The sequence below is a fragment of the Acyrthosiphon pisum genome, chromosome A1, assembly GCF_005508785.2.
Source record: "Acyrthosiphon pisum isolate AL4f chromosome A1, pea_aphid_22Mar2018_4r6ur, whole genome shotgun sequence".
NCBI classification, from domain to species: Eukaryota; Metazoa; Arthropoda; class Insecta; order Hemiptera; family Aphididae; genus Acyrthosiphon; species Acyrthosiphon pisum.
Genome location: NC_042494.1, coordinates 37,172,104 through 37,195,972, shown reverse-complemented (window position 1 = coordinate 37,195,972; position 23,869 = coordinate 37,172,104). Strand labels below are relative to the sequence as shown.

General features: G+C 29.0%; 2 protein-coding genes across 3 annotated transcripts in view; both read left to right on the top strand.

Annotated features, from left to right (window-relative positions):
• The first annotated feature begins 3,517 nt into the window (after window positions 1-3,517).
• Window positions 3,518-17,480, top strand: LOC100165840 (CLIP-associating protein 1-like). Of its 2 annotated transcripts, none has more exons than XM_003246303.4 (2): window positions 3,518-3,854; window positions 12,999-17,480. In XM_003246303.4, the coding sequence occupies exon 2, from the start codon at window positions 13,094-13,096 to the stop codon at window positions 17,141-17,143; it is 4,050 nt and encodes a 1,349-aa protein (XP_003246351.1). In that variant the 5' UTR covers window positions 3,518-3,854; window positions 12,999-13,093; the 3' UTR covers window positions 17,144-17,480. The 2 variants fall into 2 exon arrangements, with proteins under 2 accessions (XP_003246351.1, XP_029342851.1); XM_029486991.1 differs by lacking the exon at window positions 3,518-3,854 and adding an exon at window positions 3,865-4,035.
• A 5,418-nt stretch (window positions 17,481-22,898) lies between these two features.
• LOC100575143 (methionine--tRNA ligase, cytoplasmic) overlaps window positions 22,899-23,869 on the top strand; it is a 5,412-nt gene continuing 4,441 nt past the window's right edge. Inside the window, exon 1 of the mRNA XM_003246304.4 lies at window positions 22,899-23,181. Coding sequence (XP_003246352.1) covers window positions 23,072-23,181 — 110 coding nt within the window. The 5' untranslated portion in view covers window positions 22,899-23,071. The remainder of the gene's footprint in view (window positions 23,182-23,869) is intronic.

The window sequence follows — 23,869 nt, the reverse complement described above, 5'->3', positions numbered from 1 at the left end:
TACAAAGTCTTATTTTTTCTTTAAGTCTATTTCCATTCGATTTCCTAATATTTCCTTAATTTATTATTATTAGTATATTAATTATGTCACAACTATAAAAATTATTTGTTTCAATATCCTGTATTATAATTGATACAGGACAATTACAGATTAGAATGGCTATTTAAGGTTTTAGAGGCGGAATATTGAATATGTAATGTCAGGAATATTTTAAAATATTACTCTGTATTTTACTTGTATTTTTCATTCTCTCTGTTTTATAATGGCATATAAAAAAAACAAATTTTTAAATCAGTTTATTTTTGTTATTATTAATTATTTAAGAAAAAAAAATATTGAATACTATACAAACTTGTATATTTCAATAAATATTTTAAATATGAATCTGTTATGACTGATGGACTCATTGCACTATTTTTGTTTTGGTAATATTGTGTGTTGTACTGTATACAGTGTAACACAAACCTTGAGTTGTTTTTAAAAAGATTAATACCAACTAAAATCCACTGGTACAATATGAAGAAGTGAATATATTAAGCAGTATAGTTGAATTTCAAAAACTTGAAAATATAGGAATATAATAATTGTTTAATATGTAATTATTTAACAATAAAAGGTAATAAGGAATAATCGGAAATAGCGAATTACGTCTCGGAGATCGCATTACAGTCTAATATTAAGATAGTGTGGATAATCAAAATTATGAAAAAGGAAATCGATTATTAAGGGGCCATGGATTTTTGGTTGGTGTTGCTTATTAATTTTAATCTATCACATAGGTAAATCACTAACACTAAGAAGCAGTATCACAAATTAAATCTTATAATTATATATTTATGTAATTATGTGTACGATAATAATTTAGATAAAGTATGAGATGAGTTTTTAATAATGTCAAAAATATCTTCAAATTTTAAATCATTCAATTTATCTGTTTCTACAGACATAAATAAAAAAGCATCTAAACGGTCATTAGATAGTGGAGCGCGTAGACGATTTTAGATCATTTTTAATTTGTTAAATACTCGTTCACCACTAACCTGAGACACTGATAAGGTAAGCATATATTCCGTGGCAGCATATAAATTAAAATCAATCTATGATTAAAATAAGTAGGCATATGTAAATTAAGCGAATTAAGTGAATTTAAAACAAATAAAACAATTTTCTTGGGCATGTATAGCTTTTTCATCATGGATCTTACAAATTCAAAAAAATTACGAATATAATGAATATTCATTGCATTTCAACAGTTATAACTAGGGTTAAAAACATTTTTATAGACCTCAGAAAGTCAGAACCTACCTGTGTTTTTATTCAGTAGAATAAGGAATAAAAATGTGTAAAAAAAATTTAAGTTTTCCAAATTTTAAAATGGTCAATTAGGATCGCCTAATATTCACTTTCAGACCACTGTGGGCTGTGGTCGCTATTGTATTCTGTGTTTATTTTTGAATATTTCTAAACGCTCAGTAAATTTGTACTGTACAGTACAATCATGATTCGTATTATTGACATAAAATATTTTAATCCCATTTCTTAAATTGAACATAATATTATGTCCTATGGTGCTACCTAGTTTAACTAGTAAGCCCTCGCTTAATTAGAATGAATTTTTTATACAAAACCTTAGCCCGCGGTCCACTGCTGTAGAATAATAGCACAGTGGCCCTGTTTAGGGCTTAGATACCTGCCTATTACCAAGTATAAGTTGTACTAGGTAGGTACTAATATAATTTTATATTATACTTCTTAGTTATTCCGATAAATGGTGGCCATACGGCATACGCCCTTAGTCTATTTTAAATGGACATAAATTTGCCCATAAGACGAAATTAATATTTCAGAAATATCCTTGACCCATATATAATTTAGAGATAGTTCGTTTGATTTTAAAAATTTGTTGAGCTTAGTACCTACCTATCTTCTTTTTAAAGTTTTACGCGATTGCTCAATTAAGTATTTGTTTTCTGTCCAAGACCAATACCAAGACTTCTGACATTTTTTTTTTTTTGGGGGGGGGGGAGGATTATGTTGAAATGTATTAGGGTTTGGGGGTTTGGTATCAAGACGGAACTTATTTTCATCTTCCAAAGTTGATACCATAAGTTTTGTAAGTAATCGAGCTATCTATTATGTAATAATGTATAATATTTAGCTTGTAGTATAAGTCTATCACGTGATACGCCTTTGTTATTTTTTTTAAATTCGTCGGTTTAATGATGCGGACACCATTTCTCCACAGCTATGCGCCTATGCAAAATAGGTAATGCTTATGATTATTGACAGCATCCGGACGAAAATTATTCTTTCCGTCATTATGGGATCATTATTCTATTAAACGCCATTACGGTTTATGATATGGATCGTCGAGTCTCAGGGTCGATGCAATACGCGTTTAATCGGGAATGCAGGACCCATCATTTTATTATTATAGGTAGGTGGTAATAAATAACGAAATCAAAAATCGTGTTTTCAAACTTTAAAATATTTTCAGATATAGACATGTTGTTAGTTGTTACGGTATTGAGGGGGCGATAACTAATCTTTTATATCAAACTATTTGCGTTGTATAAACATTTTGAGAAGAATTAATAGAAATAATGGTGGATTGTAATTTATACCTCCGAATATTTTACCTAATAGTTTTTTTTTGTACTTTAATTTAACAATATTGACATTTAAGGGTGTATTCTGATAGTCCGATAAGTAATTAAAAATTAAATTGCACGGAACGTATCTGTTGGTAATTTTGTAAATTTGACTTGTGCTACAAACAAAGTCGTAGATATTTTACAATTGATGCAGCTACCATTATAATGTTTAATATTGTCAAACATTTAATTAGGTACCTAATTAAAAATCGACTTTTTCCTATTATTTATGTAAATGACAAATAAGTAGACAACAATCGTTACCAGTCACTCTGATCAGTAAACGTAATTACAAAAACAATACGCATTTAGTAGAGCTACTTTTTAGGATAGAAACCATACGATTAAACGACATAAAATGCCTATTCAATAACTTGATAAGGAATATTCAAATAGGTACTAAATAGTTTATATTCAATGTATGTCGACTAATAAGGCGTGAAAAAGACAATTAAACAAACAAGTTGTCAACAGTCAACACAACAATTATTTACTATTTAGCATCGGGTTTTTCACTATTGCTCATTAGTGTATTTTTTTTTTTATTGTATTATTCCATAATGCCATCGGGTCATATTTTCTGAGTGTCTGAATAGTGACATGATTAAATAAAGTAGTAACTACTGAGTAGTGAGTAGTGGTGAGTGGTGAGTTACTGAATTATGACTACTTCACAGTTCACGTCTTCACTCCATTATTACAAAATATGATTATTGACGTCTGTACTCTGTCACTCTGTTGGAACTTGGAGTAAATAATAATGAGCATTGCCCCCCATTGGACATACATCCGTCATCCGCACACATTTGAGGTTATGTGGCTTATAACGTACGTTTCCGACGCATAGGTTTCCGTTTCGAAGTTTGTGCAGTTGCAGCTGTGAACGCGCACCCTACATCTATTATTTGTCCTTGACGGAAAAAAAACTAAAAAGATCTGTTGTTGTTCTACTGCCTTCTTTTCAGTTTTCAGTTCGGTAATCGTCGCGATGATTGTTGTCTCGGCCGATAATTTTTTTTTCCGCTCGAAAGTTCATTGGTTTCTGTGAATTATCTTCTGTCGTGCGAGTTCTGAATAATTCAATAAAATTACACTGAAAGTGGTCGGAATATCTATTTGACAATACATTTGAAGCGTATTCACGAACAAATGTGCACGACGATAAACCTGTTATCATTTTACGACGAGCCAAAGTTGTCGGTAAGTCCTTTGCAATTTATATTATTTTCATTTGTCCTTTTAATGTTATTTCTTTTTAAATATAATATCTTTATCCCCAATTTCGTATTTTACTTTATTTCCGGCTGATCGTCTACTACCGAGTTAAGGACATTTTAGTGAACCAAGTAAATATTTAAAATTCGTGATAAACCAGCTGATGGTAGGTACATATTATTCTACTGTATGCCTTTAGAATACATTTAGATACACCCCATTTTTTGAGTTATTTAAATACTACCAAATTATATTAACATATCAATAAAAAGTAAATAAATATTGAAAGGTGGATGTAGAGTGAAATTATTGTAAGTTAATACAGCAACATTGTATATGTAGGTTTAAATCTCTGTATAAATACTAATTTTGGAAAAAATAAAACATTAAAAACTATTCATTAGTACCTATCTACCTCTATTTAATGTACTCTATCTAGTCTTTCTACAACAAACCAATTACCTACCTACTCTCATTTAGTTGTAAATAAATAAAATATTAAAGTAGGTATGTACCTGCATATATATTAATTTATAAAACTACAAGTTGTATGTACCTATATCTATTTTGAAATGATAACAATCCAGTGACAATTCAAATAGTTTAAATAAGATCATTATTTTAAATTCTAATGTAGATTACCAATATTTAAATATAAAATAATGAAAAATGTATACCTTGGTATTCAATAGTAATTCGTAGTTTACAAAATCCTCGACAAAATCATAAATTATTTATAGGTAGTAGGTGCATATTGAATGAATCTGGAATGAATTGTTAAATACATGAAACTGTCAATATGAGAATACCGGAGAATACTTAATCAGGGAAAATGTCTAGTGTATATGCAAGGCCAAAATAGTTTTAAAGCCTAATAATATTAGGTACTTACTCATTTGTTGTATGGCCATAAAATCTACCTATTTATTACCAATAAAAGTTAAGTACTTATCTATAATTTAAAAGGTTTATCTATTAACTTTAAATTATTTTTATTTTATCAGAGTAGCTGCTAAAAAAATCTGACTTAATTTTTTTTTTATTAAGATAATATTTACAATCTGTTGGTATAAACTTAAAAGAATAAGTAATATTTAGGCAGAACGCTTTGATTAAAATTGTCCATTGGCACTACTTCAAAGATTTCAAATTAAAACCTCGATTTAACCCGAACATTCGGAAACCAAATGTTCCACCTGATCATTAAAGTTCCTTTTTTGTCTCAATATTTAAGACCTCGTTTAAGACTGAGATCTTGATGACAAGATTTCCTCCTACAGTTTCTCCCTTAAGATTCTCCAAAATAACCCAACTCTTCTGCCCTTGTACAATAGACAATAGTTAAAATTCATATTATCAAACCATCCAAATATCCTTGTTATAAACCTTGATTCTCACTTCCCTGTCATTATCTAACTTAATTTTTACCTGTTCCTTCAATTTTAATACAATATTATGCTGTGTTTATTTTATCTTTTAAACAGTCTTATAAATTCTACTGCCTATATCTTTACACATTTCAATTACTTTTTTATTGTCAATATTTGACTTAACGTTTTTACTGCTACACTATTTATCTACTGCAACCTGTGTATGCTACGTAAAATACATTGTAATTATTTTAATTTAAATTTTGAGATCTACCTATATGATCTAATTATTTAAGTTCAAAATAATGTGAGCCAAAGTTCCCAAACTTGTACGGTTACCGGCAAATAAGAATATTATAAAATACAGGTACATTATAGTACGTTTAGAACAGTGAAAGGGTTAAGTTCCTAAGTCTAATATCTATTTCCTAAACCTCTATATAATTATTGTTTCATGATTTTTAACCACTAATAGTTTCACTTGATTAATAACATGTGTTTTTTTTTTTTTTTAATGAAGATTAATATTAAGCTTATACCGGGGCTTATACCAGCCCTTATAATATAACCTCCTGATTTGCGTATATTAAGTATATTCCTCTACAGTCTATTTCTAATATCACAAATTCAACACAATTAAAAATTTTATTTTTTATCACACAATATACCAAACCTATAAATGTATCTCAATAAATAAAAGTTACTAATCATTCTTAACATTTTATAGTAGATTATTTAACTGATTGGTTAACATATTTCTTACAATAAGTAGGTAAATGGAATATCTAATGTTTATAATGTTGTATGTATTATAAGGATGCTACTATGTATAAATATAATAAATATATAACTAGGTACAAACAATTAATTTTCGTGACTTATTCTGCTAATTGTTCAATCATCATTTCATCCAGTGGCGTAAGCAGGATTTTTCAATAGGGGGGGGAGGGCTTGAAAATTAGTTACATTTTAATTTTGTCCAGTCTAATAATTTCAGACGTTTATTTGAGGTATTTTAAAATGTTTGTAACTTCTCAACTATTCTGGTAGAAAAAATGGTCTGATCATAAACTTTGATGCCCGATGCATGTTTTTGGAAGCAAATTGGACCTAGTTGGTACTTTTAGGAGTTCGAAATTGAAAATTCTCAGTGCTTTTCTAGGTGCCTTTTAAAATAACTGGAGAAAACAATGAAAATGTATTAAAATTGTTTGGTAACCAGCTTGGTTATACCGTCCTCACTTGAATTGTATTTGATTTATTTAAATTTTTTTTTTCTATAAATTTCGATTAAAAATTATTTATTCGGTCATGAAGCTTAAAAATGTAATACTTGCGTAAGTTTTTATTATAGCTAAAATATCAACGAAACATAGGCATCATCGAGGGCATTATGGTTATTTTTTACAAGCATTTAAAGCGAGATTTAAAGTTAAAATTTCGTCAAATCCACAGTTAATTTGTAGGTCAAAACTTGTAAAATATCGGGCAAAATATTTAATGTGTATCGCGTTTTACTATCATTGTGCGACCGCGGCTTGAGGCTAGACAATTAAATACAAAGTCTTTCATACGAGTAGTTCATACTTTTATTAAAAAATTATAGATAATTTTAGGAAAATTGGTAGTACCTAAACACAATGTTTTTTCAAAAATGATTCATTCTGGTAAGACGTATATGCAATTTGCGTCTTACAAACTACAGTTGACAGTTGAAATTTGATAAATATTTTTAATTTAAGTAATAATAATATGGGTGTATTCAGCCTGTTAGCCCCCCTCCCCCTGCGGACGGCACTGATTTCATCCTAGGTTTTCTAGACATATACACAAACACACATTCAATGGTAATCAGCAGCGGCTCTACACTGGGGGGGGGAGGGAGGGCAAGGGTGAGCAAATGGTGGAGGGCACTTTAATAGTATAATTTAATGTTGACAATTTTAATTTTAAAAACATTTAATATTTCACATTTAGAAATAAAAATACTCAATTAAGTTAATACTAACTGCACGCTTTCTAAAATCTCATACGTTAAAAGATAAAAAGTTATGTATTCTTACTTACAAATAAAAGAAAACGGAGGAAATTTGAAGTTTTACTGTAGTACATTTGTGATAATAACAATATAGGTAGTAGCGGGTAGTAGGTAAGCCTGGATTAAGGGGGGCAGGGGGTCTTGGCCCCTGGGCCTCCATAGTTAGAATTTATTCAGGGGCCTCTGATTTTTCAACATTTTGACATCATTTTATTTTTTTTATTTTAAAGCTATTTAATTATTGTCCTATCAACTGACATATGCAATCAAACCAGAAATGTGCTAATTATTTTTATTAAATTAATAAAAGAGAAAAAAGTTGGCAAAAATTAGTATTTTTAAAAGGAAATTGTGCATTATTCAAAATATTATATTATTAACGATGAGTTTTTGTTTTTTGTATTATGACAACTAAAATTTACCAAATAGTATAAAATTAAACTTTGAAGACCAATTATTAACCTCAAAACTCAATTCTAGAAAAACTAAGATTGTGACGATTAACAGGAATATATTATGAAAACCAAACTTTCAAGGTATTCTAGGTATTATAAGTCAGTAAAATAATACAAAAAACAAAAAAAACCCATACTAAGTAATAAATTATTTGGAGTAATACCTACACAATTTCCTTTAAAAAATGCTAATATTTGCCAACTTTTTTCTACTTTTTTAATTTAATAAAAATAATTAGTGCATTTCTAGTTCAATTGTGTATGTCAGAATGTTGATAGGATAATTAAATAGATTTTAAATAAAAAAATGCCTTATAAAATTAAAATTGCCTATAACTTAAAAAATAAAAAAGTTAGACCCAATTTTTAAAGGGTATTACTTCATCATTTTTGGTATACTTACACATGACATCGGCTGGTCACTTCATCCCGGATACATACATATTTTTTTTTTTCGTGCAGGGGCCTCATATAAAATTTTTGCCCCTGGGCCTGAAAATGTTTTAATCCGGGCTTGGTAGTAGGTTTATTTTTGATTATTTATTTAGAAATATAGCATATTATACCCAAAACATTTTTAGCAATACATTCCTTAAAATATGGTACACACAAATTAATGGGAGTTCAAGTAGCCATACATAAATGCACCACCAGAAAAAAATTTGGCCCGGTATCTACCCCTCCCACCATTAAAAAATATCTGGCGCCGCCACTGATGGTGATTTTCACTACCTACATTAAAAATATGTTACAATGTTGATATATTGTTCTCAAAAGATCAATAACAATTAAATTGACGGCTTATACACTTTATATTATACCAAAACACACAGTTACATAGGTACCTAGCAAATCAATTTACTAACTTAATATGGAACTTATTAAATCACTAGAACAAACGGCTCATTAGAAACAGAATATGACTAAATCTCTGTAATACAATAAAGACAGCAAATTACTGTTTCCAATCCTTTTAAATCAATATTTATAAGTGTATATACCTTCCCAAGTACCTACCTATTATATTATTTTATTTTAACTACATAATATGCACAATACACTTAAATTATTACTTAAATTATTATGATTATAATGCAGTATAATGATCTTGAAATATTTATAATTTGAAGTATTTTACTTGTAGGGTAATGTTAAATTGTATGTATAATATCATTAAATAAGTCCTATATTTTCAAAATTAACGTTACACTAAGTTTCAGTACTATTAAATAATTATGTTTATTATAATTTCAATAACCGTTGAATTTAGCCACCTAGGTAATTATTAAGTTATTAACTAAAAAGATGATATATCTTATTAGTATGCTTGTTAAGTTAATAATAATCATTAAAATAGCGTAAGTTATGTCTCAAAATGATTAAAAATTAAATTGGTAAAAATCATTAAAAATGTATTAAATTTATTTAAAATAATATTAATTGCCCAGGTATGCTATTTTAATAAATGTTATAAAATAGTAAGTACTTAGTTTAGATTTAAATGTTCTATAAACCAGAAAAATATCTTATAGAATTGTGATTTAATGCAGTAAATGCAGTAGTTGCTTATTATAATATTCGAGATAATATTACAGTTTAAAAATTATGAAATTGATTTAACCTTTTATGGGCTTATGATTAAAAAAAAAATGTAATCGGATGTTTCCCTTGATAATGCAAGTTATATAACAATAAAACAACTACACCTTTGAGAGGGGAAAGGAGGATTATTCTCGAGAAAGAATAAATTATGTACAGCTAACTAACTTCCAAGATTTCTTACAGACTTCCTAAGCTTCCAAGAGTTCTGATTAAATTTCCATCTGCCAAGACTTCAAAGACTTCCATAAAATATTGCATGCTCAATTAATATTATATTAAAATTTTTATTTACAGTCAAGCACGCCTGAAGGATTAAATCCCACCCGGGGCAAGATATAAGAATTATTTATAATTAGGGTTCGGATTTGAAGGAAAATGTCTTTATTTTATTAATCATAATAGAAAAATAATTTTTATACTAAAATGTGTTTCATTTAATTTCTTAGACGATGGATGCATTTTTTTTTGCCTTTTTTTGACTTTGTACTTATAAATGCCTTTTTTGTGTTTAATTTTCAGTTGATTTTATAATTTTATACACAGCTTAGGTATTAACAAATGGGTTTTATTCTTTGCAATATTTATCGATATCGTCTTATCGAGTATTTGGTATGCCCAAAAAATTACCCGTACACCTATTTGGTGGACGTAGAAAGATCCTTTTCGATGTATAAAAATATTTTGAGCCCAAACCGTAACCGTTTTTCTGAAGACAGCTTATCAAAATACATGGTAGTCTTTTTTTTTTTTTTTAATACCAACTAGTTTATTTTGCATTAAACTAACTGGTGTAACTCAAATAAGTTAATTTTTAAAATTGTTTTTAACTAATTCTTAGGACAAACCTGGTTAAAGAAAAAGGTAATCTATTTATACAAAATAGTATAAACTTAATTTAGTTTAGTATTCATGCTCATTTTTAATTTGTATTTATCTCAAAATGTGTGCATTTGAAAATGTTTAAAAAATGTTTACTGTTTTATTTTGTAGTACCTGAATATTTGTATTTATGAATTGCCTTTTTATATAAATTAAATGCCTTTTTTTGCCTTTTTTTACATTTTAAATACTTTTTTTTATAGATTATATTGCCTTCAAATCCGAACCCTACTTATAATCTAATAATTGTTATAGTGATATTGATATTAAAGTACATGCAGTTACAAATTCTCAGGAGGGGGGGCAATGGCCTCTTATTGCTAGTCTCTTATCCTAATGTAAATTAGGTACTTTACAATTTACTTTTACCAATTTAAAATGCTGTTAATAATATCAAGATTCCCAACAAATTTCTAAGACCATAAAAAAATTAAGAATAGAAAAACAAAGCATAACATTATATATTTTTTAATAAGTAAGAAAAAAAAACTTGAATGTCTCTAGGCATCAAATTAATTCATTTTTCTTAGGAGTAGTATTGTACCAACAAAGCCTCTCCTGCTGTCAGTTAAACGGGAAAAAAAAAGAATACCTAATTAGTTTTTATAAATATTGACGTTGTTCTTTACATTTCTTATTTATCAATTTCTTATTTACACATTCATATTATCTTTTAATTGTAAATGGTCCTTGTAGCATAATGGTACATGAAAAATATATGACTTATTTACTTGTTGTATATCATTCTCTCAAGTCCATCCAAATGTATCTAGATTATCTTTTAAAAACTTTTTTTGGTACTTTCCTGTTATACGAGACTACGGTTGTTATCCCGACTACCACCCAAGACTACCTTCGTTATCGTGACTACCACGCTTATTTTGTGACACATCACAATCCTGTTATCTAAGACTACCAAAATGGTACTTTCCTGTTATACGAGACTAAGTACCTTATTTTTCTTGCCTTCTTTGATATATTTTTTAATAATATGTATTGTGGAGATGGTCAGAATGAAATAAAAAAATAATTTAAATACATAGTAATTATTCGTAATGTATTTTACACAGTACACGCCAAAGTTCCAAATTTGCCACTGCTTACGGAAAACAATAAAATAATAATAATAATACAAAATGGTAAATCCACAAATAAAATAACTAATAATTTATGTTTTGTGGGAATGGCCACATTCAAATTATATTAAAAAAAAATTAAATACTTAATAATTATTCGTAATGTACCAAATTTGCAGTGGCAAATTACTATTACAAAAAATAATAATTTACGTAATGATAGATATATAATTAATATATTGCAGCTTATAGATATCGTTCAGCTATAATATCAGTTAAGATAGTCTTAGATAACAGGATTGTGATGTTGTCAAAAAACAGGGTAGGTATAACAGGAAAGTACCCTTTATTTTGCAAGATTCATAATTACAAAAACTATTAAAATGTTTGAAAATAATTTTTTTTACATAATTTTGTCATCAAAAATAAAAAAATATATTTCTTATTGCTATAATTTTTAAGTGTTTCTCGAGGTGTTTCTGGAGTATTTCAATGTATAACAAATTTTAATTTAATTTTAATTAGGTACCTTATATTTATTTAAAATTTTGATAGACCAGTAGACCAGTATTTTCCGGAATACTCCTGCTTCTAGTGTTTCCACTCTACTTTGCTCTATTAATTAAAATATAAGGTATTAGGTTTAAAAAAATATTTAAAAATGGATGTTATAATTCTAATAGTTAAAAATTATTAAAATAATGAGTATATTATGTTAAAAACATCATAGATATATAATAATCTATATATATAAAAATTAATGTGTGTCAGTGTGTGTGTCCATGTTACCATGGCAACGATTTATATATTATTTTGAGATTTTCGTCGGTGTGTGTCTCCGTATTACCATGGCAACCAAATATATATTATTTTGAAATTTGCGATGGAATGTTTTGAATATAAATGGTTGCCATGGTGATATGTAAAACAAATTATTCATATATCGTTGGTATTTTTAATGGGCAACAAAGTGCACGGGATCAGATATATATATAGATTAGACGTCTTTTCAGAAGATAGGCTAATTTAAAAAGGGAGAGAACCAACCCCGGGAGGTGCTCAAACAGGAATTTTGAGATTTCCGATGGAAATTCTTGTTTATAAATGGTTGCCATGGGTTTTGAAGCTATTATAATAATAATTATTGGTTGCCGGGAAACGAAGTGCACGGAATCAGCTAGTTAATAATATATCTGCCCTCATGTGATAACAATTTCATTTGTTTGCTTCTGTTTTTGTGTGATACTGGTACATAATATACACAGGTAAAAATATAAAACTTTTTTATTTTTAGCTGGTTAATTTAAACTAGGTAATCTTAATAAAATTGCAAATTGTATTTATTTTTATAAAACATACATAAAAAAAATTACCCAAAAATGCAAAATAAAAGTTTCATTTTTAAATTATTAAGTGTTTAAAACAAATTTTGCGCTTAGAATCAATGTTCTAGGACAGTGGTCAGAAATTAGTTTCCAAGGGGGTCCGGATGATTTGAAAAAAAAAATCAAGATTCAGGTAACCTTTTTTTGCTAGTTATTTTGGGTCCACATACACAAATAATATTAAAAAAAAATCAGCAATAAAGTAAAATATTTTGGGCTATCCACTTCTTTCCTCTTTGCGCTCCAGATGCCACGGTCCAGGCCACATATTACCAATTTCTGTTTTTGCACCTTAATAATAAGCTATGTATTATTTTGTTGCAGGAAATTAATCATATAGATGCGTTGCATAACAAAAAAGTATAGCACTTAACAACAATTTACTATACAGGCCTCAGACATATTCACCATCCAAGAAAATGGCTGCTGGGTCACCCCAGGATTTAGATGGTTTTTTACCTCTATTATCAACTTCTGATATACGAATGAAAGTAACAGTTGGTGGTAAATTATTTACTTATTTAGAGGAACCTAGTAATTCAGTTGAATGTTCTGATATTGGAATGTTTATTGATGGAGTTGTTCAATGGTTATCAAACAGCAATCCCAAAGTTACTCAATATGGAATTGAAATAATAACACAGTTAATAACTAGAATGAGAACGGATTTTAGACCATACATTTCTACTGTACTACCACTAGCTGTCGATCGTCTTGGCGATAGTAAGGATTCCATTAAAGTCAAAGCACTTTTTCTTATTATGAAATTAATGGAATGTGATACAATTAGTCCTCAGGCATTATTTGACAAAATATCAGCAAATGCATTCAATCACAAAAATAGTAATGTTAAAGAAGGAGCCATGAAGTTATTATTATCAACTGTTGAAGAATTTGGAGCCAACTGTATCACTATATCAAAAATTGTTCCCATGATTGTAAAACTTTTAAGTGATCCTAATGTCCAAGTAAGACATAAAGCATTTGAAACACTTGTTGATTTGTATAAACATGTAGGAGAAAAATTACGTGTAGATATACAAAAAAAATATACAATTCCTCAAGGCAAAATGACCGACTTGATGAATAAATTTGATGATGCTAAAGCAGCTGGAGATTTATTGCCAACTGCTTTTATTGGACTTAGCTTAGCTGATGACGATGAGACTGATCGTGCTTGTATGTCAGCACCTAGACGCATTCCTGGTAGTGTCAAAAGGCCTGGTTCGTTTTTTCCTCCAAATTCTGCAACACCCTTACAACGGACAGGTTCTGTACGAAAACCCAATTCAGCGTCTTCTACCTCTTCTCATGCTGGTGCTGTTGATGAAGATACTTTTATTCGATCCTTTGAAGATGTTCCTACAATACAGATTTTTAGTGTACGAGATTTAGATGATACTATGAAAAAATTACATGAGTCTATCCAAGATGGTAATGAACAATGGAATAAACGAGTTGAATCGTTGAAAAAAATTAGATCACTTGTATTAACTGGTGCAACAAAATATGAAGAGTTTTTCAATAATTTGAGATATTTAGAACATTCCTTTCAAACATCTGTCAAAGACTTGAGATCTCAGGTTGTCAGAGAAACTTGTATTACTATTGCATTTTTATCTCAACGTTTGGGCAATAAATTCAATCACTTTGCTGAATCAATTTTTAGCAATTTAATCGACCTTATACCAAATTCAGCAAAAGTAACCGCTTCATCTGGATTAATTGCTGTAAGGTTTATATTAGAACATACGCATGCTCCTCGAATTATACCCATTCTTGCAAATAGCTTAGGATCTAAGTCAAAAGATATTCGCCGTGCATGTTGTGAATTTTTTGATCAAATTCTACGTACATGGCCAACTCAAGCATTAGAAAGACACATAACAATACTTCAGGATTCCATTAAAAAAGGTATAGCAGATGCTGATTCAGATGCTCGGGTTTTATCACGAAAATCTTATTGGGGATTTTGTGAACATTTTCCAGAACAAGGAGAAATATTATTAAATAAGCTAGAACCAGCCTATCGTAAAGTATTACTAACAAATACTGGATCCAATTCATGTTTACCAAAATCTGTAATGGCTGAAAGTACAAGATTACCTTCTCGTCGTCCAGTTACTCCACAAAACAACATTTCAATGAGATCAAGCAGTGCCATAGATTTACAAGCTGCTCAAAGGGCAAAAGCTAGAGCTCAATATGCAGCACTTGCTAGACAAAAAGTTAATCCCATGGTGTCTCCTCAATCTGTTACCAAAAAACCTAATGAAGACTTGCATCAATCAGAAAGAATTGGAAGATCAAGAGGAAGGGTATCAATATCTCAACCAACTAGTCGTTCAGGATCACCATCTTCAAGATTTACTTTTGGTCAACCAAAATCAAGAAGAGGCAGTTCTGGTATACCCAGATCTCAAGATACTAGTAGAGAAGCTAGTCCTAACAGGTATAGTTCCCTTGGATCACATACGAGTAGTAGACGGCCACCTATATTGCCTACGTCTAGACCAATAATGGCACAAAAAATATTAATGCAGAGCCGAGAAGCAGAATCCGCCTTGGCTGATGCTCTTGGCAGTACTACTGGTCATAAATCACCAAGAAAAATATTAGGAAGGTCATTAGATGATCATAGTGATGAGAGTGAGACATCGAGCATTTGTTCTGAACGCTCAATTGATTCTCACCGCCGTCCTTCAGATTCATTTTATTGGAATGGATCACAACATCGCTTACATAAAGACATTTGGGAGAATTCTAGCTTAGATATAGACGATATAATATTAAACTGTGAAAGTTCAAGCTGGAATAATCGCAAGGAAGGCTTAGTAAGCTTACAAAGATATTTGCAACAAGGAAATATTTTAAATGAAGTATTATTAAGGAGGCTAACAGATATATTTACTAAAATGTTTATGGATTCTCAAACAAAAGTTATAAGTCTGTTTCTGGATGCACTAAATGAGTTAATTGTTACCCACAGTCAGTATTTAGAGCATTGGTTGTATATACTTTTAGCCAAGTTATTCAATAAAGGAGGCTCTGATATACTTGGGTCTGTGCATTCAAAAATATTAAAAACAATGGAAATTGTGAGATTATCTTTTCCTTGTGAATCTCAGCTAACTGCTGTATTTAAATTTCTCACAGATCCTACACAAACACCTAATGCTAAAATGAAAATATTTGCTATGAGTTATATATCAAAATTAGCGGTTACAACAGATCCAGGATCAGCATTTCCTTCTGCAGCAGATGGAAAAAAAGATTATGCTACTCTAGCATTAACAAAAATGATTGGATGGACTATGGGTAATAATATAAAGCAAGGGCCTGAGTTAAGACGTGCTGCTCAAGAATCTATTCTTGCATTGTACAGTTTAAATGCATCTCAAATCACATTAAGGTTATCCCAGTTACCAGAAGAGTATCAAGAAGCAGTTTCTGGACTCATTAAAAATAGAGTGAGAAGAAGTAGTGTTGATCAATTAATGTCTCCAAAATATCACAATCGACAGTCGCCAACCAATTTTGCTTCACCTCCTTTGCAACATGACAACACTGATAATTTCAATTCAGAAGAAATATATAAGTCACTAAAACAAACTACTGCTGAAATACAAAAGTACAGTTTAGAATGTCATTATACAGGAGAGAGAGATGCTGCTTCTTATGACTCTGGAATAAGTCAAATGTGTACTGAAACTGATAATCATAATTTAAATGGTTACAAAAATGGTCATACTACAACAACAGATGGAATTATAAAAATATTAGATGATTTAGATAAAGATTCTCTTCAATTGGATTATAAACAATCAAATTTAAACCGTTTGAAAGAATTAATCAGGGATGGTCCTTCAGATCTTCTTATAAAAAATTTCAAAAAAATTATTAAAGTTGTTCTAAAATTATTAATGGACAATGAATCAATTGTACGAGAACAAGCAATTATTTTGATTACGCATCTTGTTCAAAAGCCAGAAATGGTTGCTTGTTTTTACAATTTCACTGAATTGATTATATTAAAGGTACTAAATATGTGTTGTGATCCATGTAAACCTGTTGTAAAAGTTGCTGAAGAATGTTCATTTGCCTTAAGTATCTCTTTACAACCAGAAACAGTCGTTAGAGTAATTACGCCATTGATATCGGCAAAAGAATTTCCGGTTAATTTGATGGCAATCAAGATGATGACTAAACTGGTTGATATGTACGGCAGCCCTCCTGTAGCTGTTCAAATGAAAGAAATAATGCCTGGTTTGCTACAAGGCTATGATAATCCTGATAGCGCGGTCCGAAAATCAGCAGTCTTTTGTATGGTTTCATTACATAAAGTATTTGGCGAACAGGAATTTGCACCTCATATATCAAGTCTGAATGGCGCCAAGCTCAAGCTGTTGAACCTATACATTGAACGTGCTCAACAGTCTTCTCCGACATCGCCCAAAACAACTTCATAAACTAACTATTCATAATATTTATTAACGAACAAAATAATATGAGTCCTATCAAGGTATTCCATTAGAAGTCTTAGAAACTTGTATGTGATATTCAAGTTGCTTCTTTTACCTGACATTGGGATGCTCAATAAAATATTAGTACTTTAGTCATTATTAACTATTGCCTTTTCAAACTCAACCACATAACAACGTTTTACATTTTAATATTTGATATTTTTTAATCACTAACTAGTGTAAAGTTAATTATTGTATCTAAACTACAATTTTAATCTTTTGTCAAACCATCACATCTCTTAATAATAAATTAAGGGATTGTCTATTAACCAAAAATATATAATTATTTTTATCCAGTTGTAAAATAATACTTTATAACTGTATGAGTTAGTTTTTAATATATTACTATTGGTTGTATTATTACTATTGACTTGTTAAGATACTATTTTAAACCTTTTTTTTAGTATAGTTCTTGAACGTCTATTTTTAAATAACTAAAGTACTGATTTCTATTAATTCATTTCTATTAATCTGTTTTTGTTTATAATACTTCTTTAAGTTTAAACTTTTTTGTTGTCATATATAGCGTGTTTCTGTTAATGTCAGGCTATCAACAAGTATTATTGCATTAGTTAAATTTTTTATTTAATTATATTTTATCCTTTGTAATATGTGGCTTAAATTATTTATTTAGTCACATAAATAATTTAAAGTATATTATGCCTTTATAATTCATACATGTTTTGTTTAAATATATTGTGCCACTATTTTCTTCAGTGATTTTGCTAAAAATGTTGTGATAATTGTAATATAGTAGCTCAGCTATTTTATATTTCCATTTACTCTATGAAAAATAATTTACAGAACAATATAATAAAACAGTGCACGTGAACTTGTAAATTATAATTAAAAAAATGAGTTAAACTTGATTAACATTGGGTTAGGAAACACTTTGTCGATAGTTTTCTTCAAAATAATATTTTTTCCCAAATCTTGTGTATCATTGTATTATTAAATTAAGAGTTAGTCAAGAAATAAAAATGTTATTTCGTTTTATATGGTTTGTAGTTTAAGTAAATTATAAACAAAATGTTATGAATGTCAAAATTTATTGATTGTGTTAGTGGCACGTTAATTTATTGTGTAAAAATATACTGATGAATTATTATATAAAAAAAAAAAATTGTCATAAATTTATAATAGATTTTTTACAGAAAAACTTTTTGTTTCTACTTATGAGTCTGTAGAATAAATGCATTATACTTCCATTATAATTTTTGTGATTTTATTTTTATGGTAACTATTGTTGTAATGTTATTTTAATTTTTGTACAAAAGCCATAATAAAATTAAAACCCAATAAAAATAATTGTTTTTTTTCTTTCCTATTTCTATACTTTAGTAGGTACCTATTTCTTTAGCACTATTTTCTCGACTACTAATACCAATATTACTTGTACAGTTGTACACATTATCATTTATCAATTGTTATTATTTGTGTGATGAACGTGTGCCTATTATAATTTGTCAGGTACAGTAGTGTTAGTTGAAACCTGTGGGACTCACTGTAAATTGTGCACGCGGTGTGATTCTACATTAAATGTCTTGGGAGTCCAAAATCTAGATCATATCGAGGACGAAAAAAAGTAAATAATAATCGTGACAATAAAAAAACTACGCCTGCTGAATACTAATGTTTGCGTGCCCTACAATAATAATAATACCAAGTACGAACGTACTATAATTTCTAATGTCCGTTTAAAAAGTTTAAATAGGCCTAGAATAGTTTCTCTTGCAATTTAATTTCTCGTAGTTGTGACCTGTGGGCGTGTAGTGTGTACGCGCCACGTCTCGCCATTCTCCCACCTTTTGCCTAGAATACGTCGTGAACCATACGAAACATTAAAATATATTTCAATTAACAGCAATTTGATGAGTAGATGAACCTGATGAACTAATTAATATCGTCGTGGTTATAAGATGTCATCCGTACTTGCGGAATAGTAAATATCATAAATTGTTTGGTAATTATATGGAGGTAAAATGTATAATAATATAGTATAGGTACAGCATCCAGCCGGTACCTGTATAATATTATTATGTTTTTTCTCGACGAGTATTATGTGTTTTAAAAGTTGGGCAACTAGGGGCTAGGTACTGTTGTTATACCTTCAAAAGTAAAAAAAAACATCAGAACTTTATTGTTTTTTATATCTACTCTGTAATACGTAATAACGACGGCTAAAATGAAAAAAGAACAGCATAGTCTTGCAATTGAATATTGATGACATAAATGTTAATTCTAAACTTCCCCTATAGTATAATCTTTATTGTCACATTATGTCGTTTTGTTAACTGTGAATTGCGATACCTATCCAGTTCTGACTGTAACAATTTTAGTTATAAATTTATGCTTATAAATTGTAATTGTAATTTTAAAATTAATAAATTATTTTATCAACTTAAACAGTTTTATGAGAGGTTTTAAGTATTTACCCAGAATAAATTATTTATTCTGTGGTATTTAGCCCATTAAAATACTATACAATTTTTTGGGGTATTTGGCGTGTTCTTTACTAAAATAAATAGAAGTAGTAGATAATATCCGTGATCGCTGATCACGGTTTAAGATAGAATTTAATGTAAGCCATACTACCTACTCTATACCTACTCTATAGTTAACCCTTCAAGGCTTCAACCAAGAGCTAATTACACCCGCTTGTGTTGTCTCCGTCTTACAAATGTAAAACATGGTAAATTGTACGCTCGGGACTCAGCAGATCACGTTAACTCTGTTAGTTTAAAATAAGAGTGAATTATCCTCTTATAAAATTTAACATCTTAAATCGTGGTATCGTTTGATCTAGTCAAGCGATAAAAGTTCTAAAAACAGATTTGAATTTGTCAATAAGTTTGCTTGAGATCGGTTTCCCCAGATTTCTAATTTTAGATTCTGAGTGGAACGATGAATGTATTGATTTTACAATGTGTATTTTTTTTTTTTTTATGTACACGATAAGTAGTCGAAATAAAGCTTCGATTTTCAACTTTAGTATCTTGTTCGATGGGAAAGTGAATATTGTTGGTGCATTGGGGAGGTCAAAATTTAAAATTTCCAATAATGCGCCTGGATAAACAACATAAAAATTAAGGAAAAACGGGCATTTTTACACAAAATCGGTTTTTGGTGTAACTTTAAAACAAATTAACGTAAAGACATGAAATTTTCAATGGTTGTTTATGTTTGCATTTCCTATACACGATAAAATTTTGATTTGTTTTGAATTGTTTAGGAACATTTTCTGTTTCCAATTTTATTAGACTTTTTCTATGAATGTCAATAAAACATTATTTGTTAGGTAAAAAAGCTTGAAAATTTAATACAAGGCTCCTACTATATTGTTACAATAACATTTGAAAAATATTAAAAATCTTAAGTCATAGTTTTTTTTTATAAGCATTTAGAGTTCAAATCTTGACAAATAACGGAAAAATCACGAAAATTAGCAAATTAATTTGAATTGAGAATTCATAAAAATTTTTCTTTTTAAATTTAAGATTTTAAAATGTAATACAAGATTCCTCATAAGTTTGTATACTTTAATCAAAAAAAAAAAATGTCTACAAGCAAATCAAATTAAATTTTTATGAGCGTTTGAAATTCAAACTTTTTACAACATTGGATATTCACTTGATTTCTCATGTAGCGATTTTCTTATTTTGTTATAATTCAAAAACCAAAAACTTTAGATACATGAAAATTTCAGTGAATGATTATTTTATCAATTTTTATACTTGATAAAATTTTCAAAATATTTTGACTTGTTTTGAGCTGTTTACGGACAAATTTATATTTATATTTTTTATTTTTTTTTTTCTATGAATATCAATAAAGTTAGGCCAAAAAGTGTAAAAAAGTAATGCAAGGCTCCTGATATATTGTTACAATAGCAGTTGAAATATATTAAAAATATGTAGGCATAATTTTTTTTTTATAAATTTTGTCAAAATTCGATCTTTAAATTGTCTTATATAGGTACCTAAATATAAAATATAATGTGCTTTTTTGACTATTAAGTTTAGGTACACCTATACTTAATATAATGATAATAATACAACTTAATATATTCACTGACATTTTACTGATTGGAACTGACTAACATTACATTACTGACTGATTAGAACTTACATTATAATTTCTATGTAGGTATGATATCATGCGTATTTATAATTTTTAACTAAACTACTAGAATAAAATAATAAAATTGACTCAAATGTCTAAAGTGACGATTAATTATTATGATCTCAATATAATTTGTAGTATATAATTATTTTTTTAATATTGAAATATTTTTACTTATAAGTACCTACAATATATATTACAATATATTGTTGTGTTTGTATAATTAAAATAATGCATCTTTATTATTGTCAAAATGCATGGTTATAATATTTTAATAAACATTGAAGGTAGTTTTGAATAATTATTGAACATTATTTGATTAATATTTAATGGCAACTCACAGAAATGTAATTTCAGTCAACTGTAGTCCCAAAAAAATGCTTATAGACAATTTTTCTAGAAACCTGTCAAATCTATTTAGATGTTATGTAGATGTAATTATGTCAACTCTTTGGATGTCTCATAGATGTCAGAAGTTGACCCAAAATTGCGTTGCATATGGACCAATTCTAGACATCTATGTCATCTCCTTTTAGACATCAAATATACATCACCAACATTTTAGGATGAAGTATATTAGACGTCTCATAGATGTTTCAGTGTTAAATGTATAAAATGTTCAACTTTTATATTTTCAATCCTTGGATATAAATTACATCTAAGGATTGAAAATTTAAAACAAGATTCCACGTAAGTAGTTAATTCTGTTACCAAAAAATCTAAAAAATACATAAGCACAGTTTATTTTTATAGTCATTTTAAGTTCAAATTTGGACGAAATTACATATATTAAAAAACATAGAATACCTAACTATTTCACCTAGTTATTTTGTTGTAATTGTATAATATAATTCGTGATACTTGAGACTTCTAAAGTAGTAAAGTATACTATTATATTATATTTATGATAGTATATTAATATCACGGTTTGTTGTTGATGTATAACGCGTTATAAGTACCTAATGGATATTGTGATATCATTAATTTGGAATTTATTATAGGTCAATTTTTTTTTTAATACCATAGATAAGTATATATTATGTCTTATGCCTAGACTGACATACAGTCTCCACTCAGAATCGTTTTTCTTATACAATGATATTACCTATATCATTTAATTCAAATTTAATACCATGCATTATACACTGACCCACTTGTAACCTACTGTACAGCAGAGCGATGTCCACTGGCCCACTTTTTTTGATTTTATTCTCTCCAAAACTGTAAACATTCTATTTTCTTTTTAGTACGAATTTTACGTTATGAATTAAGATTAGGTGGATAAAATCAAAAATGTGGGAAAGTTTAAAGTCGACCTCAAGTAGACATGACGACAAACTCAAATTTGTTTTTAAAATTCTTATTTCTTATCGCTTCACTAGATCAATCAGTAGTTGGAACGAAAACACGTCTAAATACCTACATAGTATGTTCCACTTGTGTAAGACGAAGACAAGAAATCACCGCTTTCAATCCCCTCCATGCTGTGGTTATAGATAATATTATCTATATATACTATATTCTGTGGCCTGGCCGCCTGGGTATATTTAATCAATATCAATATTTACGTGTTTACGTGTGCTTACTGCTGATAACCTATAATTCTATAAAGCTAAAAACTTCATTACTGCAGTTTGCTTTCTGAAAAGTCGATAAGCGACTTGTCATTTGCCAGTACTCACTAGTCAGTTTCAGCGAGAGTCTTTTGGACGGTCAATGGTCAGTTCGTTTTTGTGATAAAAGCTTATAATAATGTCGCTGACGACCATTGAGGTAGACGAATTCGAGTTATTGAACGCGAAGAATTCGTGGATATCCAAATCCTGTCTGAAAGACATCAACAGAGTTGAATGCCAACCAGTGTGAGTTTAATTGCCATTTATCGTTTTACTCCCCAATATTTACCGGTAGATTACATTGTTTGAAAAAATGTTAAACTATGTTATTTCCCAGTATTTGCTGACCAACTTTATATGTACCCTATGGTAATAGTTTTTAACATTTTCAGAATCACATCTAAACGCTTACAATTCCATACAATTTTTTTGATCACAGTTGTATATTAAAACAGTTTATATATTATTTAAAATTACATAACTCATGACAGTTTAAATATCAGTATACCACTCAATAGAAAACAAAATAATTGTAGTCTACAAGTATAAAGACAAAACGTTTCTAATTTATCACTGATTTTCAAATTTAGGAGGAACAGTTTCTCTATGTACACGGAACGTAAATAATAAGCTCTGTGGAACACCGGTTAATAACCACTGCCATATGGTTAAAATACTAAAAACAATAAATAGGTATTACTCTTAAATTACCTAATAATGTTGATTAGTCCCTACCTACCCGTTGACTTTTTGATTAATTGATATTATGTTAGTTAATAATATGTTATGATGTTTATACATTTAAGGGGATTCGATACCGTGATTTTCTGTTTTCGTCTAACACACGCGTTACATAGTATTTTAGACGTGTTTTTTGCCAAACATACCGATTGATCTAATGAAGTGATAAGAATTCTGAAAACAGATTTGAATT